Source organism: Microcaecilia unicolor, chromosome 7 (assembly GCF_901765095.1).
Source record: "Microcaecilia unicolor chromosome 7, aMicUni1.1, whole genome shotgun sequence".
NCBI classification, from domain to species: domain Eukaryota; kingdom Metazoa; phylum Chordata; class Amphibia; order Gymnophiona; family Siphonopidae; genus Microcaecilia; species Microcaecilia unicolor.
In genome coordinates this window covers 265,599,400-265,621,189 of record NC_044037.1, presented here as the reverse complement: position 1 = coordinate 265,621,189, position 21,790 = coordinate 265,599,400, and the positions used below count along the sequence as shown (strand labels likewise).

The following is a 21,790-nucleotide window of genomic DNA, read 5'->3' as shown; positions in this document are numbered from 1 at the left end:
AGAGGTGATAAGAGTGTGGATAAGGGTTCTGGTAGAGTGCTCAGCAATGAAGGGATGGATTTTGCTGATGTTATAGAGAAAGAAACGACAGGTTTTGGCAATCTGTTGAATGTGAGCAGAGAAGGAGAGAGAGGAGCCAAAGATGACTCGGTTACGAGCTGATGAGACAGGGAGAATGGTAGTGCCATCCACAGAAATAGAGAAAGGGGGGAGAAGAGAGGTAGGTTTAGGGGGAAAGATGAGAAGCTCGGTTTTGTAGCTCATCCCCTTCCCACACCTAACCTGCCAGACTGCTCTACCCCTTCCATATTTGCTAATGACAAGTACTCTCTACACTTTCCATTCCCCACTTCGTTCCCTGACTCACTTTCTCCTAGCTGCCTGGACTTTCTCCCTCCACAGCCTCAGCTATGTGGCCATAGAGGCACCTGCCAGCCTTCAGTTGGCCACTCTAGTCGGTTGAAGCTGGCTCCTTAACCATAATGAATGCAACTTATTACCCCTTTATATAAAAGATTTAATAGCACATCTCTGGCTAAAAAAAAAAAAAAGATCACATGGATCTGATTTGTCTCAGAGTCAAAAAGCAGGATCTGGTAACCATAGCAACCTAGTCTTCAAATTGAAGCTAACAGTCAAATATTTTGAAGATTTCCACAAGGACAGTGTGAGGGGGTTTATAGACCTCTGCCCCTGACCCTTAATAATCCCATAGACAGCCTGAGCTACACTAGTCCTGCTGAGAGGAAGTAAGCTGGGAGGAGGGATGGAGCCAAAACCAGGAAGTATAAAAGACAGGGCCTGACTGAGGTTGAGGAGGCCCAGAGAGAAGAAGAAATCGAAGCCCCAGTGTATGCCTGGCCAGGTTGAGGTAAGCCACTTTTGCTTCTTGTTTGAGACTGACAGGCCTTGCTCCAAGGTCTGGATGGAGCCAGACCTAGTACTTGGAAAAGAACGGAGAAAGACTCCCAGGCTGTGTTTGGGGTTGGGCCGCCCTACCAGCCACAGACAGTGTTTGGGCCTTGTTAGCCTGAGACCTGCTTAACACTGCTTATTGAACTACAGAGATGTTCTGTGTTTTGTTCCTGGTTCTGTGATGTAACAGGCCTCAGGATTAAACTAAATAATACACTTATATTCCTTGTTCATCTGTGTTATTCCACAGGACCACCCTTGTCCCTAGCTGGGGTATCACAGGCAGCTGGTGCAGTGGGTAGGTCTAGTTAATCAGCTTGTATACCTTATAGCCTGAATTATTAATGGATTGAACTACAGATTATTTTTAGTAAGCTAACTGGCCACAGCATTAAAGACATTTATTAAGGGGAGATAGTTCCAGGTTTAAGGGATCTATGTGTATCACCATCTGGATATCATTGTGTAGTAGCATCCACTGCTACAAAGCTGCTAATGGACTTAAAAATACATTAAAAAGAACTGAAGTAGGAACTGACCCTTGCTGCTGTGAGGGTAATGCCAGTAATCATACTGACCACTGCTGGGCAACATAGGACAGAGACATGTTTCGCACTCTGGAGTAAAATATCTGACCAAACTCTATCCCTCTGGATATATTCTGATAGACTGGAAGGACACATAACTAATAACAATAGGAAATGAATTTATTTAAGGATAGAATATCAACTAAAATGGAACATAAATAACTAGGATTTAAAAGTTATGTCTAAGGCTCCGGGCCAGAAACATGCATTTTTGACCGCTACCAGCCAGTCTAGCAAGTATGGTCTACAGCGAGAAATGCACAAAGGGGTTCTGCAGGCTCTTTTCCGTTTGTGTTAGCAGCCAACGAGAGTCATATGCAAATAAGCTGATTACCATGCAAATGTGCATTCCGAGCAATGTACAGCCATTAACGAGTGAGGCACAGAATGTATCCCCTGCCTTTTTTATGGGAGGTCAGGAGCTGTCGTAGTGCTTTCTGCATTACTTTGGGTGCCTGTTTTGTGTCTGTTAGTTACTACTACTACTACTATTTAACATTTCTAGAGCGCTACAAAGTGTACGCAGCGCTGTACAAACACAGAAGAAAGACAGTCCCTGCTCAAAGAGCTTACAATCTAATAGACAAAAAGTAAAGCATTTAAATTTAAAATATTTAAGCAGTCAAGCACAAGAGAACAGTCACAGAAGGACAGAAGATGTTGAAGGGTGGTCAGTGTGATTAGGTGTAATAGTTCAGCTCTTTCTGCAAAAGTAAGAAAAAGGGGCAGATGGGAGCAGCTTTCCAGCACTTTAAAACCACAATGCACACCAGCCCCTCTACTAATTACTCTCCTTTGGGCTGTGAGTAAATTGGTTCAGAGCTTCCCTTTTTTCTAGCTCAGCTTTTCACTGACGTTGTCAAACTTTGTGCAAGGAGAAAACACAAAAAGATTTCAGCTCTTTCTTTCTCCGCCCCACCCCCTCCTGTCCTTCTGCGTTGAAATGCAAATGTTGCAGTCAAATTTCCGAGAAGTACATAAGCTAACTGGTCTTTTTTATTTTTCCTTGTTTTTAAAAAATATTTTCACCCTCCCTTTTCAGTTTTCCTTTCCCCCCCCCCCCCCCCACATTCTCAAAACTAAAAATAAGTTGTCCAAGTGCTCCGATTACACGCAGCTTTCATACACGCACATCACTTGTCTGTTTCTTTAAGGAGAGAGAGGGGGGATGTGAAGTAGTGGAGACTGTTTGGCTGTTCTGAGCATGCACTGCTTAGCAGGGTTGCCAGGTGGAAAATATTTTTCCAGCCTAAAGGAGCCCAAAATCCAGCCCAAAACCCGCCCAAACTCAAACCCCGCCCCTGACACCCCCGCCCCCGCGTCATCACCCCGCCCCCGCCGTCATCAACCCCGCCCCCGCCGTCATCGGCCCCGCCTTCCCCGTCACTAGCCCCGCCTCCCACGTCTCTAACCCCGCCTCCCACGTCACTAACCCCGCCTCCCACGTCACTAACCCCGCCTCCCACGTCTCTAACCCCGCCTCCCACGTCACTAACCCCGCCTCCCACGTCACTAACCCCGCCCACCGCGGCCGAAAAAGCCACCTAAAAAAACCGCCCGAAGCACAAAAACCAGCCCAAAAAACCGCAACCCGCCGCGGGCAAAAATTTCCCGCGGCGGGTCGCGGAAAACCGCCCAATTGGGCGGTAAAACCGCCCACCTGGCAACACTGCTGCTTAGTGGTTGGCTGCTGTACACATGTCCAAAACAAGCCTCATGTGGATTCCTCTGTAAAGAGATTTTGAGGAGATAAATGCCTTGAAATTTGTGACTGTGATAATATGAAATGATGGCTTGTCTTACTGTTGACTCTGCCTGTGACTCTGTATTCAGCTTTCATTCTGTAAGTAATTAATAACCCCTATGGAGGTAAGACATCAAATATCATTATAGAAAAGGGGGGAAAAGTAGCATCTGGAAAGCCTTGTATACCAATGCCCGTAGTAAGGGAAACAACATGCATACGCTGGAAGAGAAGTGAGAGAGAGAGAGAGGAGTGATTGATAGAGACATTTAAATACCTCAGTGGTGTCAATATACATGAGGCGAGCCTTTTTCAAATGAAGGAAAACTCTAGAATGAGGGGGCATACGATGAAGTTATGAGAAAATAGATTTAGGAGGAATCTAAGAAAATACTCTTTCACTGAAAGTGTGGTGGCTGTGTGGAATGGCCTCCTGGTGGAGGTTGTGGAGACGAGGACTGTGTCAGAATTTAAGAAAGCGTGGGACAGGCATGTGGGATCCCTTAGGAAAGGAAGAGTTAGTGGTTACTGAGGATGGGCAGACTGGATGGGCCATTTGGCCCTTATCTGCCATCATGTTTTTATGTTTCTATGGTTCTGCTCTTGATGTAGAAGTAGATTTTCTTTTCAGACCTGTGATGGTTCTATTGAGCTTTAGCTCATTCCTATGTTGTGTAAACTGGAGCTTTGACTTAGGTCTTTTTTTCTCCACTAATTTGAGTGCTATCATTCAGAGTGTCACTGCATGAGTAGTTTGGTTTTTGTTTTTGAATTTCTGGATATTTTAGTCTTTATTAAAAGAGGTCTAACCCAAAATGCCTAGGTTATAGCCCTGCATGTTTTTGCTTTGTTCTGTTATGGCAAAAACAATGTCCAAGTGTTAGGAACCCCAAGTCCCGCCTCCAACACACCCCGACACATCCCCTTGTGATTTAGATGCACTTCAGATGAACTGCATAGAAAAATGTCTCAAAATAGGTTTTGAACATAATGATTTGGACGTTTTGGGAAAAAAATGTCCAAATGCTACTTTGTGCCACTTTTTTGGACTTTTTTTTCTGTTTCAAATATGAGCCCCTTAGTCACCTGTTATGTGGCTGGAACAAAGTTAATCTACGTAATATCCCTGTTAACTAAGCCGCGTGGCAATGCCGGCACATCCCATTCAAAGTGAATGGGCTATGTCAGCATTAGCGCACAGCAGCTGCTAGCGTGGCTACAGGGGGGTAAGTCAGGAGTATAGAGATTTTCAGCAACCAAAAACAATATGTATATCATACCGCATAGAGCAGGTCCCAAAAAACAGAAAGGCAATTGATCTGCAAGCTCCAAGATGGAAATGATAGTAGCAGATCAGTTATAGATATATAAACTTTATTTGTGCAAATAGCAATCTCCTTGCATCGCGATAGCGAGAGGAGTTTTGTATACATCACTCTGGCAGTTGTAAGAACTCCACTTCTACAATACTGTTTGTTCTGTTTTTTTTTCAACGAAGACGCTGTCAACAGTTTTGCTGACGTTCATAACAGTCGCTTGCCAGTTAAAACCAGAGGATAGCCCCTGAGGCAGCCCTTTTTGGGCGAAACATGCCCAGTGTTGGGCGATGCAAGGAGATTGCTATTTGTACGATCAGTGATATATCTATCACTGATCTGCTACTATCATTTCTATCATACCACGTACACTTGTTCACATAAAATAGGAGGAATTCACATGTACAGTATCTTTATAATTTTAAAAGTATGGATATACATTACATACTGCTAACGTGCCCAAGTTTACAATATTCAAGCTCAGGCCCTCACATTAGTGTGTATTCGTTAAGAGCATAGGTAATAAATAGGCTGCATTGAGAATAATGGGGCTTGTATTTTTTTAACATGTATTAAATCTCATTGAGTCAATATGCATTGGTGTGCACTAAATTGTTAGCATGTTTGCAGGTACCTTGTGTTTACAATCATCTTAACTACACATATACTTTTGCATTTAAACAGTTTAAAATTTACCGGAAACTGTTCAAGGATTTGCAGAAGTTCTTAATCAGCAAATATTACTTTCATGAATACAAATACATTTTAAATTTTGTAAAAAAGCATTTACCCCCTTGTTTATTCAGCTGCACGGCAATGCCAACACAGCCCATTCAAGGTGAATAGGCTGTGTTGGCATTAACAGGGGGATTAGTTAAAGCTGTATGATTATCCAAATAAATGATGTCAAATAATTGCAAAATTACTGAAAACACTATATAACTATGACAATAGACAGAACTGAACTAGGCTTCTGTCACCCCAAACAAACATGAAACACAACCTGTCTACCTTGAGGCAACTGCAAAACTTCTGCAGCTGTCAAATTCAAGACAACTGTAGACCTCATTGTTCTATATAACTTGAAACCAATTTACTCTGGACAACTGTAAGCCCCATTGAACCTACCATTAGGTTGGAAAATATGTGGTACAAATGTATACATAAATAAATAGATAAATATATTTGGAAGATGTTGGCTTGTCCCTAACTTGTTTTGCCTTTTTCTAGTAGGAGTTTACTGCTTGATCAAGCGTTCCTGTACCTCACCCCAGTCTAGTATAAATGGTGCATGGTGCAACCTTGTAGTTAAAGCAAATAGGCTGTGTACCTAGGCAGCTGGGGTTCAACACCCCCCCCCCCCCATTCTGCTTCCAACCTTGCCTTCTGATATTCCAAATTTCATTAAATTATAACTCCTGTAGGGACATAATAATTCACCTTGAGCTTGACCATGGATAGGAATAAAATTCCAAATCCAAGAACTTTGAATATTGCTAATGCATTTTAGTAAACTGATTTGTCACTTTCTTTTGCTTTTTTTCTGATTGAAGTGTAAACCATGACTATATAAACAATAATCTAGCAGATATCTTTGGATCATTTGAGATTTCAGTAAACATTCTTCCTATTTTTCAGCTGTAACCTGTGTCTCAGATGATGGCTTTTCAGTAGATGTCACTGAATGTCTCAGATGGTCAGACCCCATGCCCCATCTGGTACAGGAGTGTCTAATCCCTTGCAAAGATGATTGCACATTCAGCCCATGGTCCAAGTTTACCCCATGCTCAACAGATTGTGAATCAAAAAGAATTAGAAGACGATCACTCGCAGGTACATTTTTGTCTTCTTTTTTTTTAAAGTGGGGGGTAAGCAACAGTTGTTGATTTTATTTCTGTTATCAAATATTTAGGTTTTGACCGCAGTTAAATAGTATGAGATTCCCAACAGTATACTCTCTGTTGCTATGTCCTTGAAGAGAAAATAACACAGTGCAAGCAGTGTAAGCTTGTGTTTAGTGTGACAGGATGATTAACTTGCCCCAAAAATGGTTCCTTTTAATAGAAAGATATGTTTTATGCAAAGCAACCTGTTTCTCTCCCTTGTTGGAACTATATTGATGTATGCTCCCTGGATGGCTCTGTGTACATCTTGGTGGACAAGAGAAGAGTTGGTTAGGTGGAAACCTTAATCAGCTTTTTAATCAGTAGTTCTTAGGAATCAGACCTCTTATATTTTATTTTTAACTACTAAAAAAAGGCCCGTTTCTGTTTGAAAGGAAACGGGCGCTAGCAATGTTTTTTGTTTGTTTGTTTTTGGTAACTATAGAGTTGTTAGAAAAGTATTATAATGAGAAGGAATATTTGTTAAATTTGTAAATCATCTGTTGCTGTGTTGTTCCATCATGTGAAGCAACTGTCTACCCAGGTGCAGTATATGTTTGAGAGCGTGTTTGAGAGTGTCTGTGTGTGAGAGAGAGAGAGTGAATGTGAGAGTGTGTGTGTGTTACAGTGGGCATTGAAACAGAGTGTATGCCTGTGTGAGAGTGTGGGTGTGACAGTGACACAGAGTGTGTGTGTGTGTGTTTGACAGAGTGTGTGTCACAGTGACACACAGAGAGTGAAAGACTGTGTGTGTGTGTGTGTGTATGTGTACATGTCCCCCTCCTTCTGTGTGAAGTGCAGTCCCCCCCTTTCTGTTAAAAGTTTTCCCCCCTTCCCTCCTGTGAGTGGCAATGTAAGGGTGCCCCCCCCCCCCGTGTTTCGTTTTTGAATTCCTTTTCTTTCTTTTATCCAACGATTGTGCTCTCTTTCTCATGCCCTCCATTCATCCATGTGCATCATTTTTCCTCTCCCCTTCTGTTCTCTCACCCCCTCTCCATGTGTTTGTCTGTCTCCCCTTCAAGTTCCATGGCTTCTCCCTTAATGTTTCTGCCCCCTTAATTGTACCTGTTCGTTTATGTTGCACTGCTGTCTGCAGGATCGGTGTCTGTGAACCTCGTCCAGCTTGCCCTGTTGTTAGTGCTGCAGTATCGGGAGGGCTTTTCAGGGCGGCGTGAACCTCGTCCAGAGAAGGCTGCAGTTTGTTTTATCTTCTTGCGCAGCCTGCTGAAGTCTTTTTGCTTTTTTTGACGTCCCCTGTTGAGGCGGCTGGAGGCTGTCTATTGACCTTGTTTTTTTTGTTAGTGCGGGTCCGGAGGGCTGCTGGAGGCTGTTTCTTTACCTTTTTTTTTTTTTTTTGTTAGTGTGGGTCCGGAGGGCGGCTAGAGGCTGTTTCTTCACCTTTTTTTGTTTGTTGGTACGGGTCCGGATGGCGGTATTCTCCTCAGCTGGGCGGCAGTCTCTTGCGGTGCGAGCGTTGTGGATGGCGGTTGTTGATTTCGTTAGAGCATGGCAGGGTCGGGAGTGCTTCTTGAGCCTTTTTTTTTCACCTTTTCTTTTTTTTTTGCCAGCAGCCAGTTCCTGCGATCTGCTGGGTTTGGTGACGTTTTTTTTTTTGCGCATGCCAGCAGCCAGTTCCTGCGATCAGCTGGGTTTGCTGACGTCATTGAGTTCGATGCTGCCTCGCAGACCACCTCCGTGCTGAGGGAGCCACAGTCCCAAGCACTTTAGAACGTTGGAGGTGAGCTTTATTATATAGGATTAGATATAGTCCAGCTAATGCATATAGAGAAGATGCAATTGTAGTCTGTGTAATTCTAAGAGAAATTAACAAGGGTTTGTTTAGTTGCTGTAGTCTTCTCAGTGTAGAGAGTATAGTCATCATTTCCAACATACCTGAGATTTTGAGAAATAGACCAGAAAAAGCAAAAAGGGCTTGTGGAACTTCAGGGGATATCTTGGTACTTGAGGCCATCCCATCCTTTCTTTGCAACATTCGAACAACTGGAAAAATAACTTCCAAATATGGATTTAGAGGCTTAGTACTTTAATAGTATAGAACAATAGGCAAAACCTTAACATTTTGTTGGGGGTGGGATGGGGGAAGGAGTAACCTTCATATATTGGCAAGAGCAATCCTTAACAAAGGCATAAAGAGTAATTCATTGAACAACAAGAACTGGGCAGACTAGATTGACCATTTTGGTCTTTATCTGCTGTTCTCTGTTGTGCTACAATGTTGCTATAATGTTTTGTTCCATTAGCATGCCAAAGTTATATAATACTTGCACTTATGTGGGTAATTGACGCGAAAAAGTGAACATTGCCCGTGGAAGTGCAAGGCACTTTTCTATAAACTTTGCACCCAAGACACTTAGGGGTAGACTCTCAGTATGGTGCCTAAAAAATCAGCATTGAAATCAATGCCGTCTAAGTGTATTCTACAAGCGGAGCCTAGATTTATAGAATACACATAGTTCATATATCATTGCCTAAATCTGCGCATCTTTATTTATACCAATGAAAATATAGTGTAAATCCCTGTGCGTAAATTAAGACGCACTGGGTCATATTCTATTATAGTCAGTGTTGCTAAAGTTCCATAGCACAATTCTTTTAATGTCAAATATCAGGAACATTTTTTTGAAGAACTTATCTGTTCAATTACAGTTCATAGCACTAGGAACTTCATCAGTATCAGCATCCAAATGGCGGAACTTCAAGTATAGCGGACATAAATCCAACAAAGATATTTCAGGTTCAATCCAACATCAATCCTGAGGAAGCGAGAGGAGTCTATGAAGCAAGGACCTTGTTGGTGGTGGATTGGACCTGAAATATCTTTGTTGGATTTATGTCTACACTTTCTGTGTGCTGATTTGCTGAAGGTCTAGTTGTTTCTTTATAGGTAAAGATGTAATGAAACCCCTGATGCAGCAATAGCAAAATGAGGGGACCTTGTCAGATATGCTTGGTGCACCGGTTGGAACCATTAGGATGTATGGGGGGGGGGGGGCAACATTCTTAACCCATTAGTGCCCAATGTTCCCATAATAAGCTCCCATATGGGAATGTTGGGCACTAATGGGTTAATAAACCGGCCACATAGACATCCCAGCAGAACAGTAGGGCACCCTAGGGAGTACTGTAATGGACTTCACATAATAGGTTCCAGGTACACATCTTACCATAACCTAGATATATTGCATGGTGACCTCACCAGGAAAGAGAAACACCTACTGCATCTCACAGTACACCACTACAATAGCCCTCAAGCTTGCAGATATCACCTATATGTAGGTGCAGTAGGTATTTAGTTGTTTTTGGAGGACTCACACGTTCCAACGCTAGTGTACCAGTTAGAGTGGGATATGGGCCTGGGTCCCCTTCTTTACAGTCCACTACACTGACCACTAGGCTACTCCTGGGAGCTGCCTACTGGTCTAATAAGAATGACCATCGTATCTGAAGCTTCATAGAGTCTGGTATGTACTGTCACTGTTCCATATTAGGAGTATGGGAGGGGATGCATGACTACTGGGGAAGTCCAGTGGTCATTTAGGGCACCTTTAGGTCACTTATTCATGATTGAAACAGGTCTAGCCAAAAAGTCTTAATTTTGGCCCTAGACATTTTCTTTTTGTTCCATTATTGCAGAAAAACATCTATCTTTTGGTGCCACCCATGTCCTGGCCAAAACATGCCCCCCTTGAAATTTTCGGCAAACTGTAGAGAAAAACTACTACGATTGGAGTGTCGGAAATCTCAACTTGGATGTTTTTGAGAGAAAAACATCCTTCTCTCACCTCGTGCAGTTTCTTTCTTTCTTTTTTTTTTTTTTTAACATTTTTGTTTTGAAAATGAGCCTCATGGTCTCCTCTTCCCTTCTGGAAGGTAATTTTTTCTTTGACTAGATGGGGGACATTTTTTTTTTTTTTTTTTTTAGAATGGATCAGGATAGGGGTTAATTCCAAGGGGATCACGCGTGGGGAATGGGACCAGGAGACCAATCTTTATAAGGGATTAGAGTGGAGTGAAAAGACCATATTTTTTGCAATAGATTGGAAGGTAGTGGTTTATTTTTGGACACTTAACTGCCCCCTTTAAAAAAAGTGTGTGCCTGATTTTGGGCCCACTGTCTTTGTCTGAATATAACTTGCATTCAGTTACCACTGAAAATGCTGCTGCTAAATCTAACAAAACGGATAGGCCCTGGTTGCCACTCTTTTTCAAACAGAACTATGGTGTTTCGTAAAATGTATACAGTATGGTCTAGTTCAGGCAGAGTAGGCCTAAGCGAGATGCTGTGGACAGTTCTTCATTATACCCACCACTATCTACTAGATTCAAATACTGAACTCGTAATAGTACAGTTTTAACAGCTAGAAGTTATCCATAAAAATCACTGAAGATTTATAGCCTAATGTTCAAGTACTCATGATATATTTCTCAAGAAAATTAAAATTGTATTGCTGTGAATGGTTTTAAAATTAACCTTCTTTGAGCTTTGTTATTTATGAGTTTAATGTAGTAAGCTATGCTACAGTGCTTCCTCAGTCAGTTATTAGATGGTGTGGGATATCACCCGTAATCTTACTGTAAGTTGTTATCTGTAGTACAAATCATCATTTCAATTATTGTTCAGACAACCAGAAGCTTTATTCTATTTTAATGCCGCAGGTTAATAAAGCATATGACACAAGTTCTCTTTGTATCTTCATTAATATGAACTTTTCATCTATCCAGATGAATGCTTTGATTGTGCATTATTCATCATCAAGAAAGATTGTTGATTGAATCAACATTTAGAAAAGAATCTACTGAAAACTGTCAAATATTTTTTAGCTGGATCATATTGAGTGAACTTTACTTTTCCTCTGCTTCAGTGCCCAGGGATGCCTATAAAAATTTTGTAACTGACTATTTGCTGAAAATAATAGAAACAAAAATAAAAATGTTAATCCTAGCACACAAATATATGAAATCAGCAGTTTCCTCCTGTTAGGAAGAATGACAGATGCTAGTGACATTTTACCAATTTATTGAGGCTTGAATAGTTACCAAACTGAGTGGTCCTTTTACTAAGCTGTGTAGGCGCTTACGTGCACACAACGGGTGCCAGTTTGGATCTACTGCCTGGCTACCGCATGACCTAAGCGGTAATTTAATTTTTTACATGTGTCCAGTACACGTGCCGGAAAATATATTTTATTTTCTGGCACGTGGTGCTAACCAGGCGGTAATCGGCATTGTACACATGCTGACAATTACCGCCCGGTGAATGCGTGAGACCTTACTGCTGTCAGTGGATGGCAGTGGTCTCAGGCCCAAAATGGGCGAGTTCCAATTTTCATTTTGCCACACGTCTATTTTCACCCCTGAGTCTCCAACATGATGTACTTGTTAAATGAGTTTGTTAAGATATTGTGGAGAAAGTTAGAGGAAATTATTTTTGTAAAACTTTAAATGTTGACTGTTTTTGTGGCCACTGTCAGAGATTGAATGCTGGGCTCTTTGGATCCTGGTCTGACTCAGCTTAAATTTTCTTATAACCTTAGATTCTAGCTGAGAGGAGGAGTGTGGTAGCCGTGTTAGTCCACTCTTAAGGTTATCAATAGAAAACAAACAAAATAAAACATGGAAAAGAAAATAAGATGATACCTTTTTTATTGGACATAACTTAATACATTTTTCTTGATTAGCTTTCGAAGGTTGCCCTTCTTCGTCAGATCGGAAATAAGCAAATGTGCTAGCTGACAGTGTATATAAGTGAAAACATTCAAGCATTACTATGACAGTCTGACAGGGTGGGAGGATGGGGGTGGGTAGGAGGTATGCATGGGGACATCAAAGCATATCATTGATATTCTAACAGGATGGATGTGGATAGGTGAGGGATGAGGTAGCCCATTATAAACCATAAGCTGTATGTCTCTGTTGATCACCCCACCCCACCCCTCACCTATCCACACCCATCCTGTTAGAATATCAATGATATGCTTTGATGTCCCCATGCATACATATCTATATCTATATATATATATATATATATATAAATATAGATATAGATATAGATATAGATATCTATATCTATATCTATATCTACAGTATATCTATATCTATATCTATATCTATATCTATATATATATATATATATACATACATACATAGATATAGGGTGGGAAGATGCGGGTGGGTAGGAGGTATGCATGGGGACATCAAAGCATATCATTGATATTCTAACAGGATGGGTGTGGATAGGTGAGGGGTGGGGTGGGGTGATCAACAGAGACATACAGCTTATGGTTTATAATGGGCTACCTCATCCCTCACCTATCCACACCCATCCTGTTAGAATATCAATGATATGCTTTGATGTCCCCATGCATACCTCCTACCCACCCGCATCTTCCCACCCTATATCTATGTATGTATATATGTATATATGTATATATATATATATATATATATATATATATATATATATATATATATATATATAAATGTTCTGTATAAGGTATAGTAACTTGAAAATAGTTATAGTTAAACATACAAGCAAATTCTGATACAACTATTATATTCAATCTTTATTTCATTATAACACAATTACAAATTCTTATTATTGTTCACTATATTAAAACCCACAATAAACCATTCATTCTTCATTCATACGTACATAGCTTCTATATATAATATTAAAACGTTCAAATATTATAACACACATATGATTATCTCTATATATTTGCCAATTCAGTCTAAAAGTAGTAAGTCTCTCCAAGTACTCTTAATATAATTGATCACAAGTTTCAGGCTTTATCTTCTATGACCGTAGTTACTTTAAAGTTCTCAATGTTCTTCTAATGGCAACAATTTTCCGTTGAAAAAATGTAATCCGTTATGACTCTACTTGGTAATCAGGATTATATATCTTCTGTAATTCTTCATAACAAGTCCATTCTTTCTTCTCTTAATAGCAAATCATATGTTTTTCTGTTTTTATTATGGATTTCTCCATCTTAGTTCAGTCATTAGACTGACATACAACTATCAATTGTCTCCCTCGTAATTAGAAATGTGAAGACTTCATAGGTTTTTTTTCTTTCTCTTTCACCAAAACCCTTCTCTTTCACCAAAACCCAACACATACGTGTTTCGCTCCTCAGAGCGTCTTCAGGGGTCGTGATCTAAATAAACAACAATAAATAAATCACTCTCTATTCTACATGCTTCATATTTCTAAACAGCTAAATAAAACTTTGCTTACCGGCCAACGCAGACTGTTGGGCACTCGAAATAATCTTTCTCTGAGTCGTCTCCCAAGACGCCCACACATGCATAGAAACCTACATCAGGATTCAGTATTTATCCATTACCCATTAGAGGCTTAACCATTCTATTTCCTTATTAAGGCCGTGAGGTGTGACCAACGAGGTTATCCTAAAAAAATTTTGAGAAAAGCTACCAAGAGAGCTTTTAATTTTCATAATGAATGGTGCCAACAAAGGAACCACAAATTAAAGCATGACCCATTAACCTGTGTTCTGCCATATACGTTAAAATCCAATGAGATTGTTCAGATTATTAAAAAACATTGGCCACTTCTTACCATCCATGAAGAATTTAAAAATACTCCACGTTTTGCCTTTTCTAGAGGCATAAATTTGGGTGAATATTTAAGTCCAAATAAGAATTGGATAAGTATTAATGATAGTAATACTGGCAGTCATGGAATATGTGGCCATTACGTTTATTGCAAATTTGCAATGCAAGTTCAATTTGTGGAAATTCCTCATTCTAATGGTAAGAAATATATATTAAGAGATAACTCAAATTGTGAGACTAAAAATTGTATTTATGGTATTCAATGTCCCTGCAAACTGTGGTATATTGGTCAAACAACTCAGAAAATTAAGGCAAGGATTGCCAAACATCTAAGTAGCCTACGCACTGGTCGTAAGGAGGCTCCTATCGTTACTCATTGGCAATTAAAGGGTCATAATATTCAAGACCTGCGGTTTGTAGTATTAGGCCAAGTTAATCCGAAAAATGGAGGTAATGTCCCTTTAATGCTGTTACGTAGAGAACAGCGTTTAATTTTCAGGTGGAACACGGTCACACCTCACGACCTTAATAAGGAAATAGAATGGTTAAGCCTCTAATGGGTAATGGATAAATACTGAATCCTGATGTAGGTTTCTATGCATGTGTGGGCGTCTTGGGAGACGACTCAGAGAAAGATTATTTCGAGTGCCCAACAGTCTGCGTTGGCCGGTAAGCAAAGTTTTATTTAGCTGTTTAGAAATATGAAGCATGTAGAATAGAGAGTGATTTATTTATTGTTGTTTATTTAGATCACGACCCCTGAAGACGCTCTGAGGAGCGAAACACGTATGTGTTGGGTTTTGGTGAAAGAGAAGGGTTTTGGTGAAAGAGAAAGAAAAAAAACCTATGAAGTCTTCACATTTCTAATTACGAGGGAGACAATTGATAGTTGTATGTCAGTCTAATGACTGAACTAAGATGGAGAAATCCATAATAAAAACAGAAAAACATATGATTTGCTATTAAGAGAAGAAAGAATGGACTTGTTATGAAGAATTACAGAAGATATATAATCCTGATTACCAAGTAGAGTCATAACGGATTACATTTTTTCAACGGAAAATTGTTGCCATTAGAAGAACATTGAGAACTTTAAAGTAACTACGGTCATAGAAGATAAAGCCTGAAACTTGTGATCGATTATATTAAGAGTACTTGGAGAGACTTACTACTTTTAGACTGAATTGGCAAATATATAGAGATAATCATATGTGTGTTATAATATTTGAACGTTTTAATATTATATATAGAAGCTATGTACGTATGAATGAAGAATGAATGGTTTATTGTGGGTTTTAATATAGTGAACAATAATAAGAATTTGTAATTGTGTTATAATGAAATAAAGATTGAATATAATAGTTGTATCAGAATTTGCTTATATATATATATATATATATATATATATATATATATATATATATATATATATATATATATATATATATATGTATATCTAGATCTAGATATATATATATATAGATATGTATGCATGGGGACATCAAAGCATATCATTGATATTCTAACAGGATGGTTGTGGATAGGTGAGGGGTGGGGTGGGGTGATCAACAGAGACATACAGCTTATGGTTTATAATGGGCTACCTCACCCCTCACCTATCCACACCCATCCTGTTAGAATATCAATGATATGCTTTGATGTCCCCATGCATAGACTTCCTGAGCCCCTACGTCTTGCCCCATCCTTGACCATCTTTAAATCTAGATTGAAAGCCCACCTCTTTAACATTGCTTTTGACTCGTAACCACTTGTATCCACTCGCCTCCACCTACCCTCCTATCACTATGACTCCTGGATGGTGTTTTGCTACTTAAGAGTGCATAGCTACTACTACTACTACTATTATTTATCATTTCTATAGCGATACAAAGCGTACGCAGCACTGCACAAACATAGAAGAAAGACAGTCCCTGCTCAAAGAGCTTACAATCTAGTAGACAAAAAATAAAGCAAACAAATCAATGTGTAGAGGAAAGAGGAGAGGAGGGTAGGTGGAGTCGAGTGGATACAAGTGGTTACGAGACAAAAGTAATGTTAAAGAGGTGGGCTTTCAATCGAGATTTAAATATGGTCAAGGATGGGGCAAGACGTAGGGGCTCAGGAAGTCTATTCCAGACATAGGGCGCAGCAAGACAGAAGAAGCAAAGTCTGGAGTTGGCAGTAGCAGAGAAGGGAACAGATAAGAAGGATGTATTCAGGGAACGGAGTGCACGGGAAGGGGTGTAGGGAAGGACGAGTGTGGAGAGATACTGGGGAGCAGCAGAGTGAGTACATTTATAGGTTAGTAGAAGTTTGTACAGGATACAAAAACCTATAGGGAGCCAGTGAAGCAACTTGAGGAGAGGGGTAGTATGAGTAAAGCGACCCTGGCAGAAGACAAGATGGGCAGCAGAGTTTTGAACCAACTGGAGAGGGGAGGAGTGACTAAGTGGGAGGCCAGCAAGAAGCAGATTGCAGTAGTCCAAACGAGAGGTGACAAGGGTGTGGATGAGGGTTTTGGTAGAGTGCTCAGAAAGAAAGGGGCGGATTTTACGGATGTTGTAAAGAAAGAAACAACAGGTCTTGGCGATCTGCTGGATATGAGCTGAGAAGGAGAGAGAAGAGTCAAAGATAACCCCAAGGTTTTGAGCTGAGGAGACAGGGAGAATGAGAGAGACATCAACAGAAATAGATGAGTACCCAACAGGACAGACTATCAGCAATTTCAAGTACCAATATCTCCTCAAAGATGAACTAGAAATTAAAAACTTTAGGATTTGGTGTACATGCAGTATCTTCATCAGTAACATGTTATCAGCTACCATGTGCTAAATGCAAGATATGCTCCATGTCCATTCCTTAACCATAACCCACCCATTTCCCACCATATTCTAGGATATACAGTTATGCACAAACACTGTCCTATCAGCACAGTAATCTTTACCGTGCCTGTGCACTAACAGGTACCACTTGCTAATCCACATGGTAGCTGCTTAGCAATTTTAGGGGTCCTTTTACTGCAGTAACAAATGGCCTTAGTACAAACTTAAAAGGTTCATTCCCACGGTTTGCCATTTTTACCACAGCAGTAAAAACCTTGATATTCTATGCATTTCATTAATGGCCTCACACCGATGTTGCCATTAGTGTGTAGCCATTTTTAAAAATTACCGGAGGAGTACTTTATCACCATCTATTTTGTAAGCGGTTATTCGTGCGCTAACCAGTTGGTGCCCAGTAATGTACAGTAAATGTGCTAACTAGTTATCGCAGGAATGCCCACTCTCTACCACACATCCCTTCAAAAAATACAAAAAAGTATATATTTGACTGAACATATCCCCAAACTAATGTGGAACTGAGCTTACCCTGTGTTAGGTGTTTTTTTTTTAAATTATTTATTTATTTACTGTGTTAAGTGGACATTAGAGCCTAACACAGCTTAGTAAAAGGACCCTTTAGCGAAAGGGCCCCAAAATGTTGCAGTTAAAGCATCTGAAAAATCCCATGAGCATATAATTAAAATAATGTTTGTTTGATTTTTTTTTTTAATCAAAATCAGTTGAGATGATTATTTTCTTTGCACAGGAAGAAGCAGAAAGCGTGACAAATGCCAGAATGTTGAAATATACCCTCAAGTTGAAACTGAAGCCTGTCCATGTGAAGTGTTCACTGCTAAACCTTATGGAAATTGGTCAGATTGTATAATACCAGAAGAAAGATCAGATTTGCAGTTAGGAGTAAAAATCCACGGTGATATCAAAGAGTGTGGGCAAGGTGTGCAACGTAGAGCAATCGCCTGTCATGATCAAAATAATAGACTTGTGGATCCATCTTATTGCAGCAGTTCTGGTAAGAAAATATAACTGTATGTATAAATATGTAACTATCTTGTGGTTTCTGTGGGGTTTACTTAGTATAATGCTACTTTTCATTAGTCAAATTATAGATCAACATTGTAAAATTTTAATCATATGAATTTTTTTTCCCATTTATAAAATTTGCACTCAGTCTTGACCTCTCAGACAGGCTAAACAAATAAAAGATTGTATTCATGGGGACTGAGCACATAAGGAATCCTTGATCAGAAGAAAACATTTTCCATCTGATATTCAAAGTGATTTAATTCGGCAGGAGAGGCTCCTGTCTTCTTAAATCGCCAGGGGCCGCCAATAATGTTCTGCACTTTGAAAATATAAACCAAAACCCTTGCCCCTAATCTCAGGCAGACACTGCAGGCAATTGCTATACACAGTGGCGTTCCTGGCCTGGATGGCACCCGGGGCGGAGCGCCAATGCGCCCCCCCCCCCCGGATGCAGCACGCCCCCCCTGCTAGATGACACCTTCCCCCCCTCTGGCAAAATGACCCCCCCCAGGTGCACGCCACTGGGGGGGGGGTGCCGCGGCACGCGCCTGCTCCTCCGAGTTCGCTAAACTTTGTTCGTTCGCTGCAGCTCCCTCTGCAGAGGGAGCTGCAGCGAACGAATGAAGTTTAGCGAACTCAGAGGTGCAGGCGCACGCCGCGGCACCCCCCAGCGTTGTGCATCCGGGGTGGACCGCCCCCACCACCCCCCCTCTTGGTACGCCACTGCGCTACATGGACCCATTAAAATCTTTCACAAAGGAACGCCAAATTTTCAAGTCTTCTTTCACCGACACAAAGATATAGATAAAATGTTGTTTACGATAAGCTTTCTTCGTCAGATGTATTAACCAACGAATAAAGACTCTGCCCTGCGGTATAACCCGGCAAGCAAATTTAAAGTTCCCAGTCAAAGACCGGACCTGTTGCAAAGTGATGATCTTGGCCATGGATGCTACATCAAAGGCCTTGAGCAATTTAAAGACATTCTCCAGCTACCAATAACAATACATCTGCCCTGTTGATCCCATAGCCAATCGCATTTTCAAGATATGCACAGTGACTAATTACTCCCATCTCTAGATCATTTATAAATATGTTAAAAAGCAGCGGTCCCAGCACAGACCGATGGGAACCCCACTATCTACTCTTCTTCATTCTGAATACTGACCATTTAACTCTACTCAACTCTATTCAATGTGGAAGCTCAAACGATGAAAACCTTTCTTCCCAAGAGCAACTTTTTGATACCTAATACAATCAATGGTCCTAAGCCATGCAGATTATTGCAATGGAATCTATGTGGGCTGCAAAGAACAACTCATGAAAAAACTCCAGACCGCCCAAAATACAGCAGTCAGGCTGATATTCAGCAAAGCATGCTTTGAAAGTGCCAAACCCCCCCAAGAAAAGTTGTATTGGCTCCCAATCAAAGAATGAATCATCTTCAAAATCTGCACCTTAGTCCACAAAATCATGTACAGCGTAGTCCCAGGATACATGACAGACTTTATAGACTTACCAAGAAGAAACAAAGTCAGATCGTCAAGATCCTACCTAAACCTACACTACCCAAATTGCAAAGGACTGAAATACAAAACAACTTACGCAGCCGACTTCTCCTATATAAGCGCACAACTATGGAATGGGCTCCCAAAAGCTGTGAAAACAATCCATGACCACTTGAACTTCAGGAAATCACTAAAAACCTACCTCTTCAAAAAGGCCTACCCTAACGACCCCACATAACCCTCTTCACCTACCAACACAGCATGACTATGCTCGAACAGGACATCACACAATCTTCATCCATTCCGACCCTCCACTTATACTTCATACGATCACTATACAACTTTGTATTTGTTATCCATCGACTGGGCAAACACCTTTGATGGTACTATGTAAGCCACATTGATCCTACAAATAGGTGGGAAAATGTGGGGTACAAATGCAACAAATAAATAAATAAACTCTAATGGAGCCAATATTCAGACTGTGGGAGGTAGCCAGACTGCCTCCTGCGGTCGGTGCTGAGCTTGGATATTCAATGCCGGCCCATTTCCGGTGTGACAGGCATTGAATTTCTAGATCTTTTTTGGCCAGTTTAAATTTAACCAGCCAAGGCGATATTCAGCGCTGATTGGTTAAGTTTAAACCGGCCAAAGATATAACTACCATTTTAGCAGCCCAATTTGGCTGCCAAACTTAGCTGGCGATGCGCTGAATGTCGGCAGATAGCCGGTTATATCACGCAATATAAGCAGCTATCCACTAAGTGCTAACCAGTAATATTCAGTGGGAGATAGCTGGTTATCTGCCATTGAATATTGCCAGATAACCAGTTAAGTGCCGTTTAACCGGTCAGGAGCCATTCCTGGCAAGTTAAACGGTTTTCAGTATCGGGTGGTAACGTATGTAAATTTATCACATTCATTGTCATTGAAGATATTCTGAAAACCTGGCTATCAATGAAGTCTTTCAGTCAAGCTCGGGAACTGAGGGGACGTTTTAGTAAGCTGCGGCAAAAAGTGGTCTTAGCTTGCCCTTGCACAGGTTTTTCCCCATGCACTAAGGTGCCCTTCTACAAAGGCGTGCCAAAAAGTGGCTTGCAGTAATGTGGGCGTGAGTTGTAGATGCAGGCTGGCAAACACAACAAAAAGCACCAAGGGCCTCCAAAGAAAAGGGATCAAGTCTTTAATGGTATACATTGATGAAACAATACTTAAATGGACCCTGCATTAGAGGTCGCAAGAAATAACTGACCACATGTGAGTCCATTTTCTTTGGAGGCCCTTGGTGCTTTTTGTTGTGTTTGTTGGCTTTTGCTGTGCTTTGCTCCCTCTCTCTGTTATACTGTAGATGCAGGCTGGACCATTTCTCCACCATGTCTGGAAAAAGGGGGGGGGGGGGGGGTGTTTGGGACCGGGAAATGGACATGTGGCAAAATTAAAACTGGTGCATGTCTATTTATAGCCTGAGCCCTTAATGTCACCCATTGACTTAGCAATAAAGGCTCACGCATTACCCATGCAGTAACCGACCAGTGCGTGCCAACTGCCGATTACCGCCAGGAACGACCCCACAGTAGAAAATAGCTAATTATTTTCTACCGTGTGTTTTCTGCACAGGCCAAACTTGCAATTACCGCCAGCCAGGAGTACATTCTAGCCAGTCGGTAATGCCAATTTGATGCGTGCTGCACGTATGTAGACCCTTTCGCGCTTTTGTAAAAGGGCCCCTAAGGTCATTTTTGCCGCAGCTGTAAAATGGCCAATTTTCTGTTGTTTTTTTTTTTGTTTGTTTTAATCTAGTTGTTCTTTTAAAGCTGCCAATTTTTCTTTTTATACAAACAGAATAAAAAGTAAGCAAACATATTCAGTTTTTTTTTGTTATAACATTGCACAACGGTGCAAAACTTTCTCCTGCAAGAATGAGGTTATCCCATCTTTATTTTAAACATTGTCTTCCTTTTCTCTCTGTGACTGTGCTGGAACTTGCAGTGCGTCATTGTATAACACTTTCCTGAATATTTCTCAGTGAGTACATAGGGGAACAGTTAAACTGAAGTTACTTCGACACGTTTTGTCTGACTTTCAGCCTTTTACTTTACTGGTTGTTAAAATCAAGGTCAAGTGAAACTTTATGTATTTTAGTTTGCTCCAGGGGAAAAGATAAGTGTATTAAAATGCACAAAAGACTTTTTCTTAATAATTTCAGGAAAATGATCGCACATAATAGTGCTTCAGACCAATATAAAGTAGTACTAGAATAATGAAAGTGTTTTACATCTACAGAAATTTGAAGTATGCCTTTTGTACCTCTTATTGAAAGCATGAAAGCCTCTAATGTTTGGTAACTTGACATTTTTCTGCTATCCAATTTT

The 21,790-nt window shown here is 40.6% G+C and overlaps 1 protein-coding gene across 1 annotated transcript in view; it reads left to right on the top strand.

Annotated features, from left to right (window-relative positions):
- Window positions 1–21,790, top strand: part of THSD7B (thrombospondin type 1 domain containing 7B) — a 595,317-nt gene that overhangs the window by 289,069 nt on the left and 284,458 nt on the right. Inside the window, exons 12-13 of the mRNA XM_030210867.1 lie at window positions 6,201–6,395; window positions 17,633–17,896. Coding sequence (XP_030066727.1) covers window positions 6,201–6,395; window positions 17,633–17,896 — 459 coding nt within the window. The remainder of the gene's footprint in view (window positions 1–6,200; window positions 6,396–17,632; window positions 17,897–21,790) is intronic.